The 21,234-nt window shown below is 40.5% G+C and overlaps 2 protein-coding genes across 4 annotated transcripts; both read right to left on the minus strand.

The window, feature by feature from the left end:
• Positions 1–1,006: 1,006 nt before the first annotated feature.
• abcb9 (ATP-binding cassette, sub-family B (MDR/TAP), member 9) lies at positions 1,007–13,213 on the minus strand. 3 transcript variants are annotated; one of them, XM_080766069.1, is made up of 12 exons: positions 12,223–13,213; positions 11,400–11,514; positions 11,115–11,245; positions 10,216–10,253; positions 10,048–10,068; positions 9,536–9,733; positions 9,033–9,161; positions 8,675–8,863; positions 6,958–7,131; positions 5,639–5,798; positions 4,641–4,777; positions 1,007–2,245 (listed from the first exon to the last, which is right to left on the minus strand). In XM_080766069.1, exons 1-12 carry the CDS (start codon positions 12,911–12,913, stop codon positions 1,925–1,927), a joined length of 2,304 nt encoding a protein of 767 aa, XP_080622195.1. In that variant the 5' UTR covers positions 12,914–13,213; the 3' UTR covers positions 1,007–1,924. The 3 variants fall into 3 exon arrangements, with proteins under 3 accessions (XP_080622195.1, XP_080622196.1, XP_080622194.1); XM_080766070.1 differs by lacking the exon at positions 10,048–10,068; XM_080766068.1 differs by having other exon boundaries at positions 10,048–10,253.
• A 1,562-nt stretch (positions 13,214–14,775) lies between these two features.
• LOC308316626 (gypsy retrotransposon integrase-like protein 1) lies at positions 14,776–21,025 on the minus strand. The gene is made up of 8 exons (XM_080765321.1): positions 20,741–21,025; positions 19,143–19,336; positions 18,939–19,050; positions 18,533–18,671; positions 18,386–18,440; positions 17,725–17,985; positions 17,213–17,335; positions 14,776–17,109 (listed from the first exon to the last, which is right to left on the minus strand). Exons 1-8 carry the CDS (start codon positions 20,907–20,909, stop codon positions 16,852–16,854), a joined length of 1,311 nt encoding a protein of 436 aa, XP_080621447.1. The 5' UTR covers positions 20,910–21,025; the 3' UTR covers positions 14,776–16,851.
• Between the last annotated feature and the right edge of the window lie 209 nt (positions 21,026–21,234).

Genomic DNA, 21,234 nt, shown 5'->3' on the forward strand with positions numbered 1-21,234 from the left:
CACAATTCTGTACTGGCCATATATGGAGCGTCTCTTGAGTGTACAGGGTTTGATGAGGTCAGATCAACATGGAATGTCAGAACAGGTCAGCTTAATATATGGAGATCTAACGCCAGGGCTCCACTGGGCGCGTCTGCGTCGCGTCAGCGTCACAGAATGTTCCCTTTTTAATCAATGAAGGGTGGCTCCACTGCCCGCGTTGTGCGTGCGTGCCGCGTGCGTGCGTCACCATTAAAATTGAACCGGTTCGTTTTTTGACGCACGCGTCGGAAGACGCAACGCGCCCAGTGGAGCCCTGGCGTAAGGGTAGCAGCAGGGGCAGTGTCTTGAGTATACAGGGTTTGATGAGGGCCCAGCTAGAGCCGGGCCTTAATTTTCGGGCCTGTTGAATGGACAGGTATCCGTCAAAAGGGAGACATCAAAGAGGAAGGACGGGTGGGGGTGGATCAACATATGAAATGTCAGAACAGGTGAGCTCCATACTGTATATGGAGATCTAAAGGCTTGAGGTTTGAGGTCAGATGTAGAGTTGCTGGCCGGCTCCATATATGCAGATCTAGGTGATGATCCAGTCTTCTCGATGTATGGCAATCCAGGGTTTGATGAGTGCCGTGATCTTACATGGAGAGTGGAGACGGCCATATATGGAGCGAGACATGTCATGAGGCATAACGGGCTGATGGCCATATATGGTGGCCGTGACCTGACGGATGGACAGACGGACAGGTTTTGCAGGTTTTCATATAGTAATCTTATAGTAAAGTTTTCAAATAAATGTAGTGGAGTAAAAGAACAATAATTGCCTCTGAGATGTAGTGGAGTAGAAGTAAAAGTATTGGAAATTGGAAATACTCCAGTAAAGTACAAATAGGCCTACCTCGAAATTATATACACTTATTATATAAAATACACTTGTATACACTTATTATATAAACATAATATATACACTTATTAAATGATAAACACTTTTATTCTTCAATATGTGTATGCAGCACCCCCCAAACCACAACCAAACAAAAGTCCTCCTTGACTAAGGCAAGATACCACAACCATGCTTACCAGAAAAGGCACAATTCCAGTTCTTACATGGCAAGAAATTATACATTTCAGGACCCTTAACTATTAAAAGTACATTTCTGTAAATCAGGTTTGACTTTGGTTTGAGCATCATCGTTACTACTGTAAAATTAAAGTGTCTTGTACAACAATGGCAACACCCAGTAGGCTGTACTGTACACCATATAGCATTTTCTTCTACCATTGAAAACAATGCTGAGGAACACCATTATGTTGAAACGCGTCCGTTGCTCTGTCTGGAGAGATAAATAAAACTACTTGTGAAAAGGACTTTTATTGTGTGCTGGCTGTTTTCTTAGTTTCATGATATTGTTGAGCCGTGCACATTGAGACGTTTGTTTAATCTGGAGTGTTGCAGGCATTCTGCTTTGCAGTGGTTTTCTACCATTGAAAATGCCACATACGTTTAGATTTTCTACATTGCGCAGAAGCCCATTACTAAAGGCCAGACCGCACTAAATAATGCAAGTAGTCGCCAACTCCTTGCAACAAAACCGTTTTAAGGCCATTGGGGATAATGGTTGCAAGTAGTTGTATGTTGCAAGGAGTTGCAGGGAGTTGGTGCATTGGTGTGGACTGGCCGCAACAGTCAACGCAATAATACAATTCCCTCAAGATTCTCTAAACGCAAAGAATAACAAATAGCAGCGCATATTGGTAATATTTTCTACAGTGCTAAGGTTTGTTCTGTTCCCATTGTTTGCCAAGCAGAGCACGTACTGCATTAACATCTTCTCAAGCATACAAGAAGAGAAAGACAGGATAGGCCTGGACTACTGCAGTTCATCAATGCATCATGCTTTTCATTCAGGGTCAGCAACCACAGGATATCTATCTTGTTTTTTCCTCAATAGCAAGCATTGCAATCAGACTCGCTGGCACTACTGCTGCTTTGTCTGCCCCGCTGCCTTCTATCCTCAAACATTTTAGGAGGGGGCTTTTCAACAGGATTGAGGACCTCAGCACCCGTCTCGATGCCCAGGACCTGCCTCTGCACCAGCTTGGAGTAAAGGCCTCCACTGGCCATGAGGTGACTGTGTGTCCCTTGCTCCACTATGTGTCCTCGGTCAATCACAATAATGTTGTCAGCCTTCTCCACGGTGCTCAATCGATGGGCAATCACTAGCACTGTATGTTTTCCAATTATGTTATTAAGAGCCTGTTGAACCTGGGAGAGGAAATGGGGGAGAAAAAAAACATGTTACAATTCAAATTGATGCAAAAACAAAAGCTAGTTTGTTTATTGGGAAACAACATTTCTGAACTTAGACCTTCATCAGGTTATCATGTAAAACAAGAGAGTGAGACCAAGGCTGCCCAGTGTCCAACCTATGGTCCAACCATACAGATTCAGATACAAACATCCTGAGAGTAATTGTAAAGAGATTGTACTTCATTTCCATCCTTTAAGTTCAATAAAAAAGGTTACTTGACAACCAAACCTGTGACCATGTAATGTATAGTCTAGTAGTCTAGTCTAGTGCACCTTGACAGTGTATCCTGGCTGTATTACTTGAAAGCAATACTGCACTAAATGCACAAGTTACTTTAGTTACAATTGCCCTATAAACCGCTGCTAAGATTCTATAGATTTGTTTTTGTATGTTTTATGCTTTGTTTCGTAGTGTAATCTTTGCTAAATATGGTGTATTTAAGTTGCATTCATATACATGTCCATTAATATGCAATGTCCCGTCCAAATAAACAAATGAAGAAATACATAATAGGCGTAATAATCAGGGCAAAATGCCGTAAACAAATACAACAATTCAACATTGTCTGGTAGGGGCTTCACAAAAATCTGTCCCTGAGGGAGGAGAAAAAAGGACAGGATCAAAATAAAGAAACACTATGTACTGTATAATCAATGAAAGCACAGTCTTCAAAGAAAAAAAGTTTAGGAATCCAAATACTGTTTTGTTTCTAACATGGCAGAGCTAATATTATCCACAGAACTGTTGATGGGAACAAAATGAAAACATTTGATGCTGATGATGATGATTGTGAACCATTTCTAAAAGGTAAGACTTTTCATGGAAATGAATCCCATTTTCTTCCTATGATATCTGTGTATTATTACATTATACAATGAAGCAAAAAAGTTTACAAGTTTTACAATTTACAAGTTTTGTCCAGGACTGTTTACCTAATGGGCTAACCAGGGCTTGAATTACCAGGCCCAAAGCGATAATAACAGAAAAAGGGAACTTGCGATGGAGATTGACAGAAAATTCTCGTCGGTTCGGTGTGTGCCTGCAAGCCAGATAAACAGCTTAGGCTGTTGTAATAATAATATCGGGATGAATTACTGTCAGGTTGGTACCAGTTTTCTGAATATGTCTTTGTCTTTTCTACTTAATTTATCCAACCAGATGAACTGTCTATCTATATCGAAACAGAAAAACATATATTCCAGGCAATAGCAGGCACTCAAAAACAGCATTCAGGAAGATCAGGAATACCGGTAGATATATATATATATTAAGCCTTTATTGTCTCTGCCTAAATCTATAACAATAATTTAAAAAAAGCTTGTGTATGTAGTAAAAGGGAAAGTTTTATTGTCTTCCACCTTCCATACAGTTATCTATTTAATTATGATTACTTATTTTTGTTTCTGGAATTGTATACCGTTATTTAATCATCTGACAGGCAGCATTCTCAGTCTACTTCTGAACCTAATTCCACTCTACTATTGCACCTACTGTATTATAGATCCATTACTTATAGTATACAGTAATATAAATATAGATTTCTATTGTGGCTAAAGGTTGGCAGGAAGTATTACTTCCATCTTGTGGACAAACAGTGCAACTGTAGGGACCATAGCTAAGCTATAGTATAACGCAAACCACAAAATAACTTTTAATGCAGCAAAAAAAAGGTTGTTAAAAGGTTCCAGCTCTACATTGTGATAGTAACAATTGCGGTAACACTTTATATTAAGGTCGTCTTTATAATGCATTATAGCACATTTATAATGCATAAGTCATTATAACACTCATTATAAATGTTTATAATCATGTATAACAACTTATAACCACCTTTATAACATATCATAATGCATTATTATGCTCAGTGGAACAGCACATTATAACTTAGGTGGTTATAAAGGCACATAGAGAAGTGCTGTAATGTCTGTCATAATGCATTATAACCATTGTGTTTATGAATTGGAAAAATGTATTACATAATGTAAACATCAATAATATGCTATAGCAGGACCTTGAGACCTTTAAGTAAAGTGGCAACATTCTTTAATGGTTATTAGCAGTTGTATCATTTTATAATACCCTATAGCTTGACTTTGAGACCTTTAAGTAAAGTGACAAAACTTTGTATAATATGCTATAGCAACAGAACAGAAAGCATTTTTGTTCAGCATAGAACCAGAAATGAATACTGTAGTGTACTAGTGTAGTGTATACTATGCATTATGTATAATGATTTATATGATATGAATCATTATTCAGTATCCTAAGGGAAAGTACAGTACAATAAAATACATACAATACAATATGCAGCTAATGTGTTTTCTTCAGTTACTGATGTAGTTCACTTACAATGTGTTCACTTTCTGCATCCAGGGCACTGGTGGCTTCATCCAGAATGAGAACACGTGGATTACGGATGAGCGCTCGTGCAATGGCTACCCTTTGCCTTTGGCCCCCTGAGAGCTGAGTTCCCTTCTCTCCCACACCTGACAGAAAGGTATACAGGAATAATGTGTTATTATGTTGATGAGGAAATAAATAAAATAATACACGTGTGAACTTTGAAGTGAGGGGCGCTAATATATTAAAGTCTAACTCATGTTGATTAGGTGATTCAATGGCTATGTAAAACAAACGGTGCCAACACAAACATTAAATGTAATGTTTGTGTTAGGTACAAGATTACGTACATTTTCCCTTCATTGTCAATGAAGGGGGGAAAAATATAAATAAATATATATACATTTGGTCTACTGCACAGCAAAACATAGTCTCCATGGCAACACCTAACTCAATTCCAGTCACTTCACTTTGACATGTTTTAAGAGAGGTGAATTCCTGTGAAATAATGAAAAAAAGCGGCTTGGACTCCTCATGCATAGAAGTATGCGGTCAGTCCGTTGCTCTCACCAGGTTGGCAGAGGGAGCCCATGATTACGTTATATAAATGACACTGGGTGAGAATATGCGCTGCAAAATCGTGGGATAAAAAAAGAAATAATAATAATAATAATAATGGACAGGAGGAAATAACCAGCCTTGATGCATCATATCCATAGCTGACTCTCATTGGCAGGTTTCTACCCCACAGTCCACCTGTGTTTTCGTTTAAACAGTACATTGATATTTACAATTAAAAATCCAGGAGACCCAGTGTCCCAGTGACCCATGTCTGTGAACCCCCTTACAATACAGAATGATTTGGGCCTCAAAATCAGGAAGGCCCCGCGATTGTCGGGAAAGGTGAGTCAAATCCAGAATTTGATCAATTATCATCTATTGTGGGCCCAGCTTAAATATACATTTTGTATAGAGACCCAATAAAAAATAATAAAGTTTTAAATTACCTGTCTCGTAACCTTTAGTGAGGTTTGTGATGAAGTCATGAGCATTTGCCTTTGTAGCAGCCTGTACCACAGTGTCCAAGGCAATGTTACTCAGGCCATACCTGATGTTCTGTTCAACTGTCCGTGCAAACAATACAGGCTCCTGACCCACCAAAGACACCTGCAACAACAGACACAGGGAATGATGGCTGGTGGCAGTATAAACAAGAAAGTAGTGCAAGTTAACTTCCAAAGGGATCACAGTGATGCAAATAGCCTGACCACACCAAAGGGTCGAGACGGTTTTAGCGTTGTCCCAGCGGCGTGATATGTCCTGTTGCACGTTCACGCACGTCGTCCCAAGTTGTCTCAAGTGATTCAACGCATGGAATTCAATGGCCCAAACCACACCAAAGGGTCACCATGCAACTCCTTGCAACCGTTTGGACCCAAGGAGTTGCGTGGTGACCCTTTGGTGTGGTTAGGGCTTTAGACTCACTAAATTGAGAAAGGACGCAATCATCTATCTCACCCTCCGGGGGTCCTAGGATGCAATAGTGTACTCAGTACTGTACTCTAATGTTTTTTTAGGACTCTGGGACCCATCTAAAAGACCACCCCTGGGTCCCAGGACCTATCCTAGTAAAACCACTCCCCCTGCTGGACAACATTTGCATTTTGCAATTAGGGAGAGTCTGGTGTCTCTCAGGTGTCTCCCAGTCCTAAACCTAACCCTAACCTTAACCCCAGTAAACGTAACTTGCCCGGGGGCGTGGTTATAAACACAACCCGTGTAGGAATTAGTATGTAGCCTCTCACGCAGAGACAATGTACTCCGGACCAAATCAGACCGGAGCGATATGCAGCTGTATGCGGCCGCTAGAGGCGGGATCAACGCGAGACTGATGACATATTGAAGCTGTGCCACAGTACAAATGTAAACACAACCTAACAAGACTACAACTCAAAAGCATTATGGAGATATCAGATTGTTGTCCGGTTCATCGTTTCTGCTTGAGAGAGCCCAGATGCCCATTACATTGAAAACCTATTTTCATCACTGGGATGATGGGATCACACCTATTATGTATTCTCTGAAATAAAGTGATGACTACCCTGCATGCTGTGGTCTTCATGGTTAACATTGTTAAGTCTGCACACGATGCTCAGTGTTTGTGACCGTATCCAAGTACCCTGATAACTGCCCTAACAGCTAACCTACAGGTACTACCCTACAGGTACTACACTAGTGTAAACTTGCCACAAGTTCACAGTGTGTTTGTACGTGCAGTATACAAAATAAATAATTGGGTACTTTTTACGATAGCATTTGTACTAACCATGGAGTGGAGGTAATCATGCTGGTATATTTGTACAGGCCTTCCATCCAGTAGCACCTGCCCTTGCTGGGGGGGGTAGAAGTTCTCAAGGAGGGCCACACATGAGCTCTTTCCACTGCCTGAGGGCCCGACCAGGGCTGTCACCTCTCCAGGACGCAATGTGAACGATACACCCTGCATCACATCATAAGTTAGTTAAAAATCACACCCGTGTTTGTGAAATGAGTGGCGCTCTTGTCATCGTACATTAATTTATGTTAGCGGACATTTGACATTGCTACATAAGGTACATAAGGTGTTTTATATATGACGTCATTTCTCCGTTCATTGTCAATGGCAAATCTTGAGACGTGTGGGGACAAAAGCTGTTTATAGGAGGGGCGCGGCCCTTAAAAATAAAAAAATCACACCTGTGTGAAGTGTGGGGCGCTCTTATCATCAGATTCATACATACATCATCTCATTCCGGCCAATGAGAATTTGCGTCCTCATCTTCAATGTTTGTGTTTAACACACACAAAAACTTTCCATTCATTGTCAATGGCATTTAATGTTTGTGTTAGAACAAAGTTTGTGTTTACACACACAGTAAAAGCTGGACATAGGAGGGGATAGCGCCCCTCAAAAATAAATTGTTTGTTCATGGTTAAAAGTCAATGTTAGGGTAATTCACCTTTTAGATTCACAATTTAATTAGTTCAAAATGTTTATGTGAGACTAAAGACTATAATTAGGTACATACAGTAGGTTTAAGGTTACGCAGTTAGGTACTCTATTACAGGCATAATATTGCATTGTTACAGTACCCAGAAAGTATACCAAATGAAAACTATAGGAAATTACTATTTAAACTTCAATTTAGATTTTAGCATCCTTGCTTCCTTCAGATTACTAACTCACATTTAGGGAAGTTGTATTTATACAACGTAGTTTCGGGAGAAGAGACCTCCTTCCGCTTGACCTTAACCACTCCTTCATTATCAACAACTCCTCCCTCCTCATCAACTCACCTGCCTTTCATTATCACCCAGCCAATCCCTGGTGCAATCACCACAGCATAAATACACCTGCAATCTCTCAACCAAGTTGTTTGTTCTGCTCCACGACAGACCAAACATGGGTTGTGAGTACTGCACTTGTAGATCGGCTATTTTCACTACTCTTCAAAATCGCCATCCACCACAACCTCCTCCTTCCGCCTCGATTCTCTAGGAATCCAGGGGGGGCAGTGACGGAGCAGAGACGACCAGCCGCTCATTCCGAGTATAGAGCAAAGATGACCGTCAGCTCCAGAGACTACGCCCCCACCCTGAGTCTCGCCCTACCTTGGGTTCCTCACTCCACTCCATGCATTCATCTCATTCTGTTTCAATAAACTGTTAATCTTGAGCGAAGGTGTGGTCTCTTACTAAGTGAATAGGGTTTAAATGGCTTTACCTGTGTGGAAACGCTGTAATTAACCATGGGCTAATTCCAACTATATATACCGGTAGTTGGAATATATGCCAGCTCAGTGGCCTTGAGGTTAGGGTGTTCCATCCCCCAGCCAGGTCATACCAAAGACTATAAAAATGGGACCCAGTGAATTGGGGGTAAATCCCTGTGACATACTAGTGTCATGTCCAGGGGGTGTACTTGTAGATCACAGCTGGAGGATGTACACAATTAATTCCAACTCAACAATTGAGCTCTAAAAAAGACCTCTCCAGCAACAAACCTTCAATATTTCAGTCTCAGGGCGTGTCGGATAGGCAAATGTCACGTCCTTGAACTCCACCAGGCCTTTACACGTGTCCGGAGCCTCTTGACCATCAAGTGGGTGTTTGGGATTTCTATCCAAATATTCAAAAACCTTCTCGGCTGCACCCACTCCCTGCATGAGGCCCGTGTAGACAGATGATATGCTCTGGAAGATATGTCAAGCAATATAGGGGACAAGAGGATCAGTTTAATTCATACAACTATTATTCATAAGTAAGTAAGTCAAAGAGGCTTAACTGCTCATCGTAAAGACCCTAAAGTAAGAAAGAAAGAAAGAAATTAAAGGGGACATGGACCTATAGCAAAAGGAATACCTCTAGACATTCTCCCATCTCCAGCTCATAGATGACAAAGGCTATCAAGGTCCCACCGCTCATCTGACCAGTCACCACTAGATGGCCACCATAATAGAGTATGGCAATTTGAAGAGCAAGTTCTGAGATCTGTTAAAACACAGGCACATATTATGAATATTCAAAATGTTACCTAAATCACATATAAATCAAATAACCAAATATTATTATAACTCTTAGATGTTTAAAAAATAATAAGAATTTTGCCATTAGAGAAAACTCTATCATGGCATGGGGCCCTTTTCCAGGCCCTAATATACTCCTAAAATAGGAGTTCCGGGCACAGAGCCATAGTTGCATGCAATGTTGGTAATCTAGGATTCATAGCTTATTCTACTGTTACAATGACTGCAAGCCACTCTGTAAAAGTATTACCTACGTGACAATGTAAAATGTACCTACACAACTAGACCACACATAGCAGGCATAGGCCAGGGCTAAGTGACAATGTAAAATGTACCTACACAACTAGACCACACATAGCAGGCATAGGCCAGGGCTTGCTTCTTGTTGAGCTGGAACATAACCATGAGCCTGTCATAGTAAGAATCTGCCTCCTCCTCTTCACTGGCAAAGCTCCGTACTGTTCTAATGCCTGAGATAGTCTCCTCAGCCACCTTGTTGGCCTCAGCCAGGGCTGTCTGTACTTCTTTAGTGAGCCCCTGGAAGAAAACATTTTTTGTTTAATGTAGGATCATTAAATGAGAGAAACTTACACTGACTTGGAGATTTGGAGGTTTTGGAAAGCAAAGATAATCCAACCCATTTAAAAACAAGCTATCTCCTAAAAAAACACACAATTTCCACTAGTTGTGTTGCTTCTTTCTTATTTGTTAAATTTTCATGACACTTTTAAACTCTGATCAGAAATGTTGTAAACTTCATTGTCTTTCATTATCTTTTGACCCTGTGCAGTGTGTGTCATATGTCATAAGTTCCCTGCAAAGTCCTAAGTGGTTCTGTTTCAGACACCTACCTTGTAGTATTCCCCATAGACCTTGGAGACAATGGCAATGAAAGGGAAGCCCATTACGGTGACCAGCGTGAGCCTCCAGGACAAGCCAAACATAAAAATAAAGAAGCCAACTCCCTTCACGACGCTTCTTAGGAAGATGTTGACGTTCTGGGAGATGAGGTCACTCACCTGGGTGGTGTCAGCAGTTAGACGAGATGTGATGTCACCTGTGGGAGATAGGAGGAGAAATAAAAGTGTTATTATGGCGTGGCAACCGACAATGAAAGCAAGGCACAGGATGAGGCTTCTTTTTTTTCACTTCATTTTTATTGAAGAAAAAACAGACAAGAAAAACAACAAACAAGACTATACGGGAAAGAAAAAAAGAAGACACAGACAAAAAGCAAAAAGACAAGGCTGCATTTTTCATATTACAAAATACATTCAATGAAATCCTATTGCAATATCGCTAGGCTGAGAGAAGAGATCCCACTTTTCCCATTTAGTAGTCTAAGTATGAATGTTAGTTTTTCCATAGCATACAGTTCCTCAATAATGTCCATCCATTGATCTTTCGTTGGTGGGTCCTGTTGGCACCAGCGTCGTGTGATCGCTTTTTTACTTGTTGCTAAGAAGATCTTGATTAAATATTTATCATGTATTAGAAACTCTTCAGGGATATATCCCAACAGTAGAAAAGAAACAGGTATCTTAAAACACAGAATGGTCTCTAAGGTGGAGTGGATATCCTGCCAGTATTTCTGAATGTTAGGACAAGTCCAGAATATATGAGCGTGGCCCGCCTCCTTGTGGCCACAGTCCAGCATGGCTGTTCTGTTTTCAATTGTCTTGACTTAGGATGAGGCTTCTTATAGTATCAAGTTGTCTATCAGTAAAGGAAATCAGGGAGATACAGTGATGAGAATTGTACTATGGATGGTCACACAAACATATAGAAGGATGGATAAATGAATGTACATATGAACAGAAGACAAATGGGTGGAAAGATTAAATCAATTGATTTGTGAATAAGTGAATAAAATGAGGGACAGACAGATAGTGATTAATGCCTACCATCACCTCATTACCTGTATGGTTAGCATCAAAGAACCCAATCTCCTGCTTCATCAGACATCTGAATAAATCGTTCCGGAGTTTCAGATTTAGTCTGGCAAACGTCAAAGAGAAGACTCCTCCACGCACCCCCATTGCAAGAGAACTAATAAGAGGCAAAATTATGTTGTAAAACATTCATACACAGTCAAAGCTCAAATATTAATTTAACGTTAAAAGTGTAAAAATTGACCTGGATTAGGACTGTTGCCAAATCAGATACGGATGAGATTTATGAAAGAAAATCCCCATATACTTACCTACATAAGGCTAGTACTGACAGTGTCACTAAGGGCTTGATGAAGTACTCCATTTTCTGGTGAACCACTATGCCATCTATGGCCTTGCCTGTGTAATAAGGTATGAAGGCCTCACCTATGATGTGATGAGAGACCATAACATTATAGCCAGATCATACAAATATTTTGGAAAAACTAACCATGAGTAGAACGCTATAGACTAAACACATTTGTGTTCATTTAGCTTTTAAGTGTAAAGAATCACACCTGTGTGAAGTGAGGGGCGCTCTCATCATAATACATCATCTCATGAACAACTGAATTGGTAATTGGTAGCTCCGATTTGCTCAATCTGGTAAGATGTATCATATTTTCCCTTCATTGTCAATGGCATTTAATGTTTGTGTTGCCACACATTTACGTCATATTTGAAGGACATATGACCTAATTTCTCCTTTCATTGTCAATGGCAAATGTGAGGACAAAAGCTGTAAAAATACACCCAAATGTATACCCTTTTATGCTTTTAACCACACATAGTGTGGTTAAAATCAATAAACACATTGATTAAGAAATCGTCAATTTAAGTGCTTGATTAATTGCTTTTCTAATTGAGATAAAATTATGTTTGATCTGAGGCATTGCAACCACATGTGCAATACTACAGTAATTACTGTATGACTTATTAGTAATGAGTCTTATACACACAGGTTAGTTCAAAACTAACTAACATGGTGACCTATTGCATATTTCTCATTCAACCCAGTGTTGTAAAGCTGTCTAATGAGTTACATCTATTGGCCCATTCAGTGGTCACACTCACACGTGAATGAATGATACTCACAAACAGCAGAGATCAGGAGGAAGAGGAAGGCCACAAACAGGAGGCCTTTATCATGGCTGCAATATTTCAGCAAGCGACCCAATGTGGCTCCTGAGTTAGTCTTCTCCTGCTTCCTTATCCTTCCTGACTTCCTCCTCCTCCCCCCACCACCCCCTCGTGTTTCTACCTCCACCTCTTCTTCAGTATCCTCGTGCTTGGTGGTCTCCACCAGACTCTCTGTGTCACTGCAGCACCCTCTTCCTTCCCCACCACTGTCAATGCCAGAGCTATCCTCCTTCCCCAAGAGCCACCAGGGCAACATCGTGCCCAGGGACGACCCACAGGTCCAGAAGAACAGGCAGAGAAACCAGGGCTGTTGGACCAAATCCTCCTGCTCAGTCAGCATCAGCAGCTTGACCATAGCGTAGGTGACGATGACCAGACAGATGAGGAGAATGACAGTAGATAGGTTGGACACCCTCCGTGGACCATCCTCCGTGTTCCACCCGACCCCAATGACAGCACCCAGGAGCAGGGAGGCTCGAACCAACACAGTCCCCCATATGTCCAACAACGATTTGAGAATGTTAAAGTTCTGGACATCCTCGGTGAATATGGTGACATTTGATACACGTGTATACAGGATTGTGGTAACAATAACATCCATGAGGATATACAGTAACGCGCAGCTTAAACCTAACTTGATACCCATTTTAAATTGTATATTTGTGGGGTAGCTGTTGTGGCTTTAATAACTTAAATAGGCTATACCGCTATAGCTTTAAACGAAGTAACCTAAATGTACAAGGTCTCGTTGTTGCACTCCTCCTACCGTATACAGACGTGTACGCTACTTGTCACTTGAAGTTGTCTCTCAGTCTCAGATCTCAAGAGTATCCAGAGATGGTCAAGTGACGTCGGGGCCGAGCGCATGAATGCCCTCTAAAAATAAACTTGATTCTAGTCGAGTGGATGTCATCCTTTATCCAGTTTAGTTCAGCAGTTCAGGTGCTGTAGTTACAGTAGAGGAGGTAGACGGAAGCGGCACAGTCGTCAGTGGCTCCTCCCACACTCAAAGCATGCATTGGGGGTGTGTTCAAAAGATACAGTGTTACCTACAGTAACAGTAACAACAGTCCTCCTCTACTGTGCGCGCGCGGTCAGTGCACTGCTATTCATTAAATAAAATATGTCACAAAAAGTAAAAAAGGCTATAATTAAAATAGCCTACTACTCACTGAAGTTATCATCTTACATGGTGAAAAGATGAGTTTAAAAAAAACCATTGTGTCATGGTTAAAAGATAATAACATACAGTAAGTTGACAAATGAATTCATCTGCTTTTCTAAACAGTTTTTTGATTGATTGATTGATATGTTTATTGACAGCGTTTACGTGTACAGAAAAATGCACATAGTTATACATCACTATCAAAAGGATAAGTCATAAATGCAAGAAAGCCAACGGCTTATTTACATTGCAGTCCCTTAGTTGAAAATGAAACACAACAATGAATGAGTATAATTATAATTATGTTATTATTATTATGTTGTTATTATTTATTATAATTTTGTTATTTTGTGCGTGTGTTTTTCTCGTGAGTGCGTATGTGTGCAACTGTTTTAAATCAACTCTGGGCTTGTATAGGCCTCTCACATAAATTCAGTTGTCATCTTACATGGTGAAAGGTTACATGATTAAATATAACAACATAACATAAGTTGACAAATTAATTCATGAAGTACCGGTACCGGTATATACATTTTTTATTGGATGATGTACGACGGCAAGAGCGCCCCTCACTTCACACAGGTGTGATTTCTGGCCATAGAGTGGAAATTTCAAAGTGTGTACGAGATAATTATTATCACAGAATAGCAAAGAGCACCAATTTGAAAACCTATTAACTGGAATGAGTTAATTAAATTTACATTTAGATTCCTGGTAATATAGTAATTAAGTATTACTTTTATACTGTATGACTAGATTCTGAATTGTTGCAATTATAACTACACATATCTCATATATGTCTGAATGGAGTATCCTAGCAGGGAATGTAAACAAGGACGATAAGGAGCCATCTGCATGAGTGTTTACTGGGAAAGGAGAACTGCTTAGCCAAAATACTGCATCTGGGTCATCTGATTATATTTGAATCCTTGGGGTAAACTCTTGGAACTCTGTATGTAGGTTTTACAAACACTGAGTTCCGTGTCAGACTTCCAGGACCATTACCTTCCAAGGCAACCGGACGCTGTCCATTTTCTTTCACTTTGGATATTTTCATTTTAATCGATTACTCTCTATACATTTCATACATTATTGTGATCTGCTGTATCAAATAAAGTTAGTTATTGTCCACTGAAGTGTCCACTGACTTTTGCATGCTGCATGCTATTGAATGCCTATCATAAAGGTTTTAAATGTTACACAAGAACAGTCATAAGTTAACTTTATAAACTGTGATAGAATAACAACATTCAAACATTAGTAAGTAGTATCTTATTAAACAACAAGTGATACAATGAATTCAACCTTTTTATTCAAAAGTATATACACCAGATGGAGTAAAATGCAGCAATTTTGCACTCCATATCAAACTTGTTAAACAATAAAAATTAAATAAAAGGTCTCCCCCAAGAGGTCATGCATTTGCCCGGCTCTCTTCCTCACATACTACTAGGCTGATCCTTGTCATATTCCTTGTGCTTGTTGACAGACCAGCTCAGTGGTCATGTGGTTAACTAGTGTCCACCCTGGATGCCAGGTTTCAATCCCAAATTGATTCATACCAAAGACTATAAGAATGGTACCCAACACTACCCAGGTAAACCATCCTGACAGGTCGCTTGAATTCACATTATCATGCATCTTCTACAGACCGGTCTGGCCCTAAGCGCTGGGCCAAAATGTGGCTGTTGAATACATACAGTAGGACTACAATAGAAACAGACCATTCCCCAGGACTTTGTCATCCTTTTTGCCCTAACCTTGTGCCATTTACATTTCCGACTAATAAAGTATTAAAATCAATCAATGTCAATCACAGTGGCCTGAGCGCAGACGCCGATTGGCTCTTCCACTTATTGGTTCCTACAAAACGCCCACCCAGTCTGCAGAAGACACATGATAATGTGAATCACGTGACCGGGATGGTTTACCAGGCTAACCCAAAGCCTCACTACTTGGCACACAGCATCAAGGGCTGGATTCAGGGTAAGTTCCTGCAGCATACTAGCATCATGTCCAAGGGCTGAATAACTTGTACATCAAGCTGCCTCACGTTACGGAAACAAGAGACAGGCTCCTGACCTATGGGCCAAACAGCTCAGTTGGTTCCCACGGTTACTTACTTAATGCTGAAACTGACAAAATTCTCAATATTTGTTAATTGTTGTGAATTAGTCATTGCAGAGCACACGTCTCTCGAGGCTATGTCCCACATGTCCCACAAGGCTATAAACCAGAAGCAGCCAATTCAAATTGCCTGTCCAGTGGTTGATTGGATCTATAGCACCAATTACAACTCCCCTGTCACTTTGGTTTAAAAAATGTACCAATACTGGCCAATCGCAGAAATGCAAATACGCTGGCACAAGCCGAATATTAATACCACCATTCAGTTATAGCTGTGTACATCCCATCAACCTACATGCCATTAAGTTTCATGTAAAATGTTTAACTTGTAAATGTCATGTCAATGACATTACAGAGCTTACTTTCTCTCGTTAAGTACTCACAAAACGAATGTGGGGCAGCGACAATCCGACACTTTCCAGCCTTTGATTTACTGGTGATGATATACAAATTATCAAATGATATACAAATTATCAAAGTATCAGATTTTGTGGATTACAGAGAAGTATGAATGACATAAATCAGAGAAAATTGAAGGTAGGTAGGTAGACAATGTGTGACAGGGAGGTAGACACTCTAGACAGTAGAGATGATGCCCTGTATGTCTGGTAATAAGATCCTGTGCTAGTATGTAGAGATTTCACTGGAAGCATACATTCCTGTTACTATACTGCCTCCTGGCTGTGGGAGGGGGACGACGACTAGTACAAATATTCCCTTTGCAAGGAAAAAAAAAACAGTCAACAACTCCAGTCAAAAAGCCAGCCTCTATTATAAACCATCTACTCGGACCATTCCCCCCAACAATTGCTATATTTTGATATACAGTATGTTAAACGTGAATGACTGTTCAGTTAAATAACATTAGTTAAATGTTTTCCTTTCAATCTGGATGCTACCTCTGTCTCATTAGTTGTTGCCATGTGATACATGTAGCAACATAGTTATTATTCTTTATTGTTTGAATAAAAATGTGCAGGTTTTCAGAAACCTAGGTTACCGTAGGTTTTAGTCGGCCTAAGGTCTAAATGGGTTAGCTAAATTAGCAGCACTTTTTTACTAGGAGTATAACAATTAGACTAGCATGGTCCTCTAAAAGATGAAATGCCAACATGACCAGGTTCTTGCATATTGTTAAGAAGATGGTAATAATCAAGCTCTTCCAGTATTAGGATGTCCATCATTCCACCTGGATTTCAGGCAGCTCATGAAGACATGTAGTGAGTAGTCATGTTCCATCAATGTAATTATAAATTGCTTTCCAACTCCCCGATTATTGATAGAATCAACCATCAATGGACATCAGACACTGGGAGAGGATATTCTAAGTCAGTATTTTTGTCATCTGAGCTCCTTGCCTTTGTAGCCAACACTGTCTCCACAGGAAAAGACAAGTAAAGACTCTCCTCCTTCAATTTTTTGGGGGAGGGTGACTCCCCAGATCCGAACATGGGATCTGCAATCTTAAAGGTCATGGAAGGCATGTTCCGTAACCTGCGCTTTGCATTTTTCTTCTCTTGCTTGTAGGCTGTGTTCATGTTGGCTAACACCTGTCAGTATGATACAAAATGAATACAAATTCAGTCTTACCATGTCACACACAAACCAACAGGGAAATACATTATGTAACACACTGTAGAACATATGATTTACCAGCTGCTTGACTGAGTTCTGTTGCTCCTGCATGACAGTCATATAAGGAGCAGCCTCTTCCTTTTCAGAGTATACACGTGTATCCTGCTCCTGGTCATCATAAATAAGGAGGCTAAGTTTTGGCTGTATTAGGGGGGGGGGGGGGAGAGAGAGTCTTGAAAAGTAATGTCACCATCAAACAAAAATTTAAAACTGCAATTACCAGTTTTCAAGAGCATAGACAGCCAACCCTATTTGCATGTTTAAAGAAAGGAACTATATATCATGCAACATGTATCACTTGTTGTTACAGCAGATATCAGATATCAAAGATGCATTAACATTGTGCTGTTATGTTATCGATTTTAAGTGGTACTCCCTACTATTGTCATATTATGAATTATTTTAAACTATATATTGTGTCTGAAACACTTGATGAATGTTACATAGAAACACTAAATATAAAGTTTGTATTGTTGTTATTATAAGAAGTGGTAGTATATGTAGCAGGAGTAGTGGCATACTGGAATTACCTCATCATGGAGTAAATTAGCCTGCCTGTTGAACATCAGGGAATAAGGGGTGAACTTGGTGGTGGGGTTGGTGGACGTTCTGAACAGAAACAACAAGGGTTCCAGGAAATCATCCCACTCTGCCTGTTTTTCTGTCACCATCTGGACTATGGCCTCCTTCAGTAGTACACTGGTACAGTCGTGGAGTGGGTTGAGCTGTGGCTGCTCCAAAGGAGACACTCTCTGCACCAGGCTCCACCTTTCACTCAGCAGCTTTGTCACCTGGAACGCACCCACAACAAGTCACAACACAAATTGTTGTAAATTATCAGTAGAATTGAAAACCAACAGTAGCGCGAGTTCCCAGGACTGTAGCTGAGAAGCACTGTACTAGACTATAACATTGGAAGGATCAGACCCTTCATTCTTTAGCCAGTTATCTCAAAGCTTGACCACTGTAACTTCCACCTTATTGGCCTCCTGTAGTCATGATCACTCCTGGTCTACAACCAATCAAAATGTTCACATCTCCCCCTTTCCTGCTCCTCTTCAGACTACCTCGCTGTCTAGATATCAATATCATTGTATCTTCTTGATGCTAGTTTACAAGCTTTCTATGGAGATATATCTTGGATTATTTGATTTTTATTCTCATGTTTTTGGAAATGCTACAAAATCTCACCTCATCACAGAAATCAATATTCTGTGTGCAAACTAGGGTTTTAGGTGCTCCGAACCTGGTTAAAGAGAAGAAAAAGCATTCCATTCAGCAGGGGTCAAAATTGTCGGTTTTGTACATCTGTTTAAGTTCTTGCATAGTATTTAATACCTGAATATGGACTTAGAAATGCATCTAGCAACAGAGAGAGCATCTGTCTTTGGAATAGGGAAGGCCTCCAGCCATTTACTAAAATAATCGATGATGATTACCACACTGGTGTTTTGTTGTTCGGTCTCCAGGAAGGGTCCTGGTGAAGACAAGACATAAAAGGGAAAAATGAAAACCAACAACAAACAAGTGCATCATCAAAAACAAGTTTTAATTAATTGTCAGCATTACAAGCCAGTATCATCAAAGCCATAGTTCATGAACAATACTCCCGTATGTGATGCTGAACGTATCAGGTAAAAAAAAAGTGGCAAAATGTGTGAAACTAGGAACTAATTAGAGAGCGCCTTAATCTAGGGAAGAAATTACAGGGTAGTCATCTATTGTAAACTCTTGAGGCACACACCTATTATGTCAACCCCAACAATATCCCAGGGTGCATTCACTTTAATAGGCCGAACAGTCCTTGCCAAGTTTTTGGTCCGCTCTGCGTGTTGACAGGTATCGCACACTTTAATCTGAAACAAGAATACGGTTCACATTATTGTTCACAATGGTTTCAACCTGCCAATCTCCCCCCACCCCCCCCCACATGGGAAGCCTCACAAACCCAGTCTACCACATCCTTGACGATGCCCAGCCAGTAGAACTTGCTCTGGATCCTGTGAACAGTCTTCTTCTGGCCTAGGTGATGGCCAATGTCATTGAAGTGGCTGTCGAGGAATATCTGCCTCTTCCTCTCAGACTCAATCACGACCTCTCGCTTCTCTTCTTTCTTCGGCCCCACATAGTACAACCTACCATCTTGGGTGAAAATGTATCATTAAGAATTGTATTGGCATAACAGTGTACACTGACTGTTTAAAATTGTTTCATAAAAAATCCACTGTAGACATGTTATGACTCTGAGTCACCAGTAAGACGCGCAAACGCGGGAAGCGAACGCAGCTCGTACATATTTAAGTTAAGTTATTTTTAAGTTAAGTTTTTAACTTAGCCATAACCATATAAGGAGTCCCCAAAGCAGCTATACGTCCAAATATGGAGTGTGTTGCATCAATCACAAACAAATCACTCAGCTCCATATATGGGCACAAAAGCGTGACACACAGACACACGGACACACAGACATGAGCTGCAAGGTCTCATTGCGAACGCAGTGAGCACTTACTATGAGACCTAGCAGATCATGTTCTACTTTCTGCTAAGAAATGCCGTTTATGAAAAACACTTGGATAGAAAGAGGATCATTGCTTTCCTTACAGCTGCAATGTTGGTGAGTTTAAGGTCGTTTAATACAAGCAGATCGGACTTTTCTGTCTGGATGAATGGTATTGTCAATGGCTGGTATCGCAAGTAACTCTAGATCATTCAACCCATTATAAAAAACCTAGTGCTGCAAATTAGGGATAGTTACCCTGGGTGATAATTAGCCCTGGAACATGACTGCCATGATGATTATCATGACAGTCATGACGTAACTTCACCCTATTTTTGGCACTCGCTGCATTTACAAGTTTTCCGTATATATAAACATTCAGATTTCAAATATAAAGTACTCACATTTTGTCCCACGGGTGTTAGCTAGTAGCAGCCCAAACGCTAGCACTGCTGCATTCCGCGTTCTTTAATAAAAAGCATTTTTGTCCGAGCGCCCCGGCTACTTTTTTCAAACGGGGTTCGTTTGGGAAATCCACAGTTGCACACCGGGAGCGCACTCGCCTATTAGTCTGTATTGGCAGGGCGGTCAGAGTACCTATATCGAACACACCGAGTGCCACCCTCCTCCCGACCGATAGGGGCGCGTAGTTGAAAGCCAATGGGAAAATAACAGCTCGGATAAAAATGCTTTTTATTAAACAACGCGGGATGCAGAAATTCTAATCGCTGGATCTGCTACTAACTAACACCCGTGAGACAAAATGTGAGTACTTTATATTTGAAATCTGAATGTTTATATATACGGAAAACTTGTAAATGCAGCAAGTGCCAAAAATAGGGTGAAGTTTCTGGCTAGGTGATAATTAGCTCTGGTCCATAGCTCTCTATAAATGCCGTCACATTTAGATGCAAGGGCAGCAAGAGCAGTATGGCTATTGGCTATATGGACCAAAGCTAGGTGATAATAATGAGTTTGATTTAATTTACACTTATCAGGATCTGGCGTGAGGACGTATACTAACACACTACTTGCCACTTCATACGCACCATCAATGACAAATTTTTGAGCATATCTTTTGAGGTTCTTCTTTCTTATAGGATTCATTGTCTGGGGATAGCATCCTTCTGCCACAAACGTGTAGATATCGCCCAGTCTATTTGAGCTGGACTCCACCACCTCCTCCTCTGCCACTTGCAACGATTCCGCACTCAACATCTCCGCTCTGAAAATGTGAATCCGATCTTCACAACTAAGCAATCTTATCAACTGCGATTAAAACATAACATTACTAAACTCGAACTCGTTTGAATGCAACGCAAGTTACGCAACACTAATAATACCGCTACTCTACAGCGAATTTGAGCGACAGTACGTCTTCTAAATGCTGAACCCGAAAACACTCCACGCATCTTATAGTTCCGCCATTACTTATTCTACTATCATAAATAATACCAATACATACATTGGAAAACATGTATTAGTTACCTGTAAATTCAGATGATGGATATATATCTAATATGTCTACAAAGGGTGGGGGTGG

Source organism: Protomyctophum bolini (assembly GCF_963924005.1).
Source record: "Protomyctophum bolini genome assembly, chromosome: 6".
In the NCBI taxonomy this organism is placed as follows: Eukaryota; Metazoa; Chordata; class Actinopteri; order Myctophiformes; family Myctophidae; genus Protomyctophum; species Protomyctophum bolini.

Bases quoted from the DNA above. Each gene is read 5' to 3' on its own strand.
- abcb9 (XM_080766068.1), bottom strand. From the start codon at position 12,913: ATGGGTATCAAGTTAGGTTTAAGCTGCGCGTTACTGTATATCCTCATG. The intron at 11,515-12,222 runs GTGAGTATCATT...ATCACATCATAG, and splicing joins CCTCCTGATCTCTGCTGTTT to GTGAGGCCTTCATACCTTAT. The intron at 8,864-9,032 runs GTATTCCTTTTG...CATATCTTCCAG, and splicing joins AGATGGGAGAATGTCTAGAG to AGCATATCATCTGTCTACAC.
- LOC308316626 (XM_080765321.1), bottom strand. From the start codon at position 20,909: ATGTTGAGTGCGGAATCGTTGCAAGTGGCAGAGGAGGAGGTGGTGGAG. The intron at 18,441-18,532 runs GTATTAAATACT...CTCTTTAACCAG, and splicing joins ATTTCTAAGTCCATATTCAG to GTTCGGAGCACCTAAAACCC. The intron at 17,336-17,724 runs GTAATTCCAGTA...CCCCTAATACAG, and splicing joins CTAATTTACTCCATGATGAG to CCAAAACTTAGCCTCCTTAT.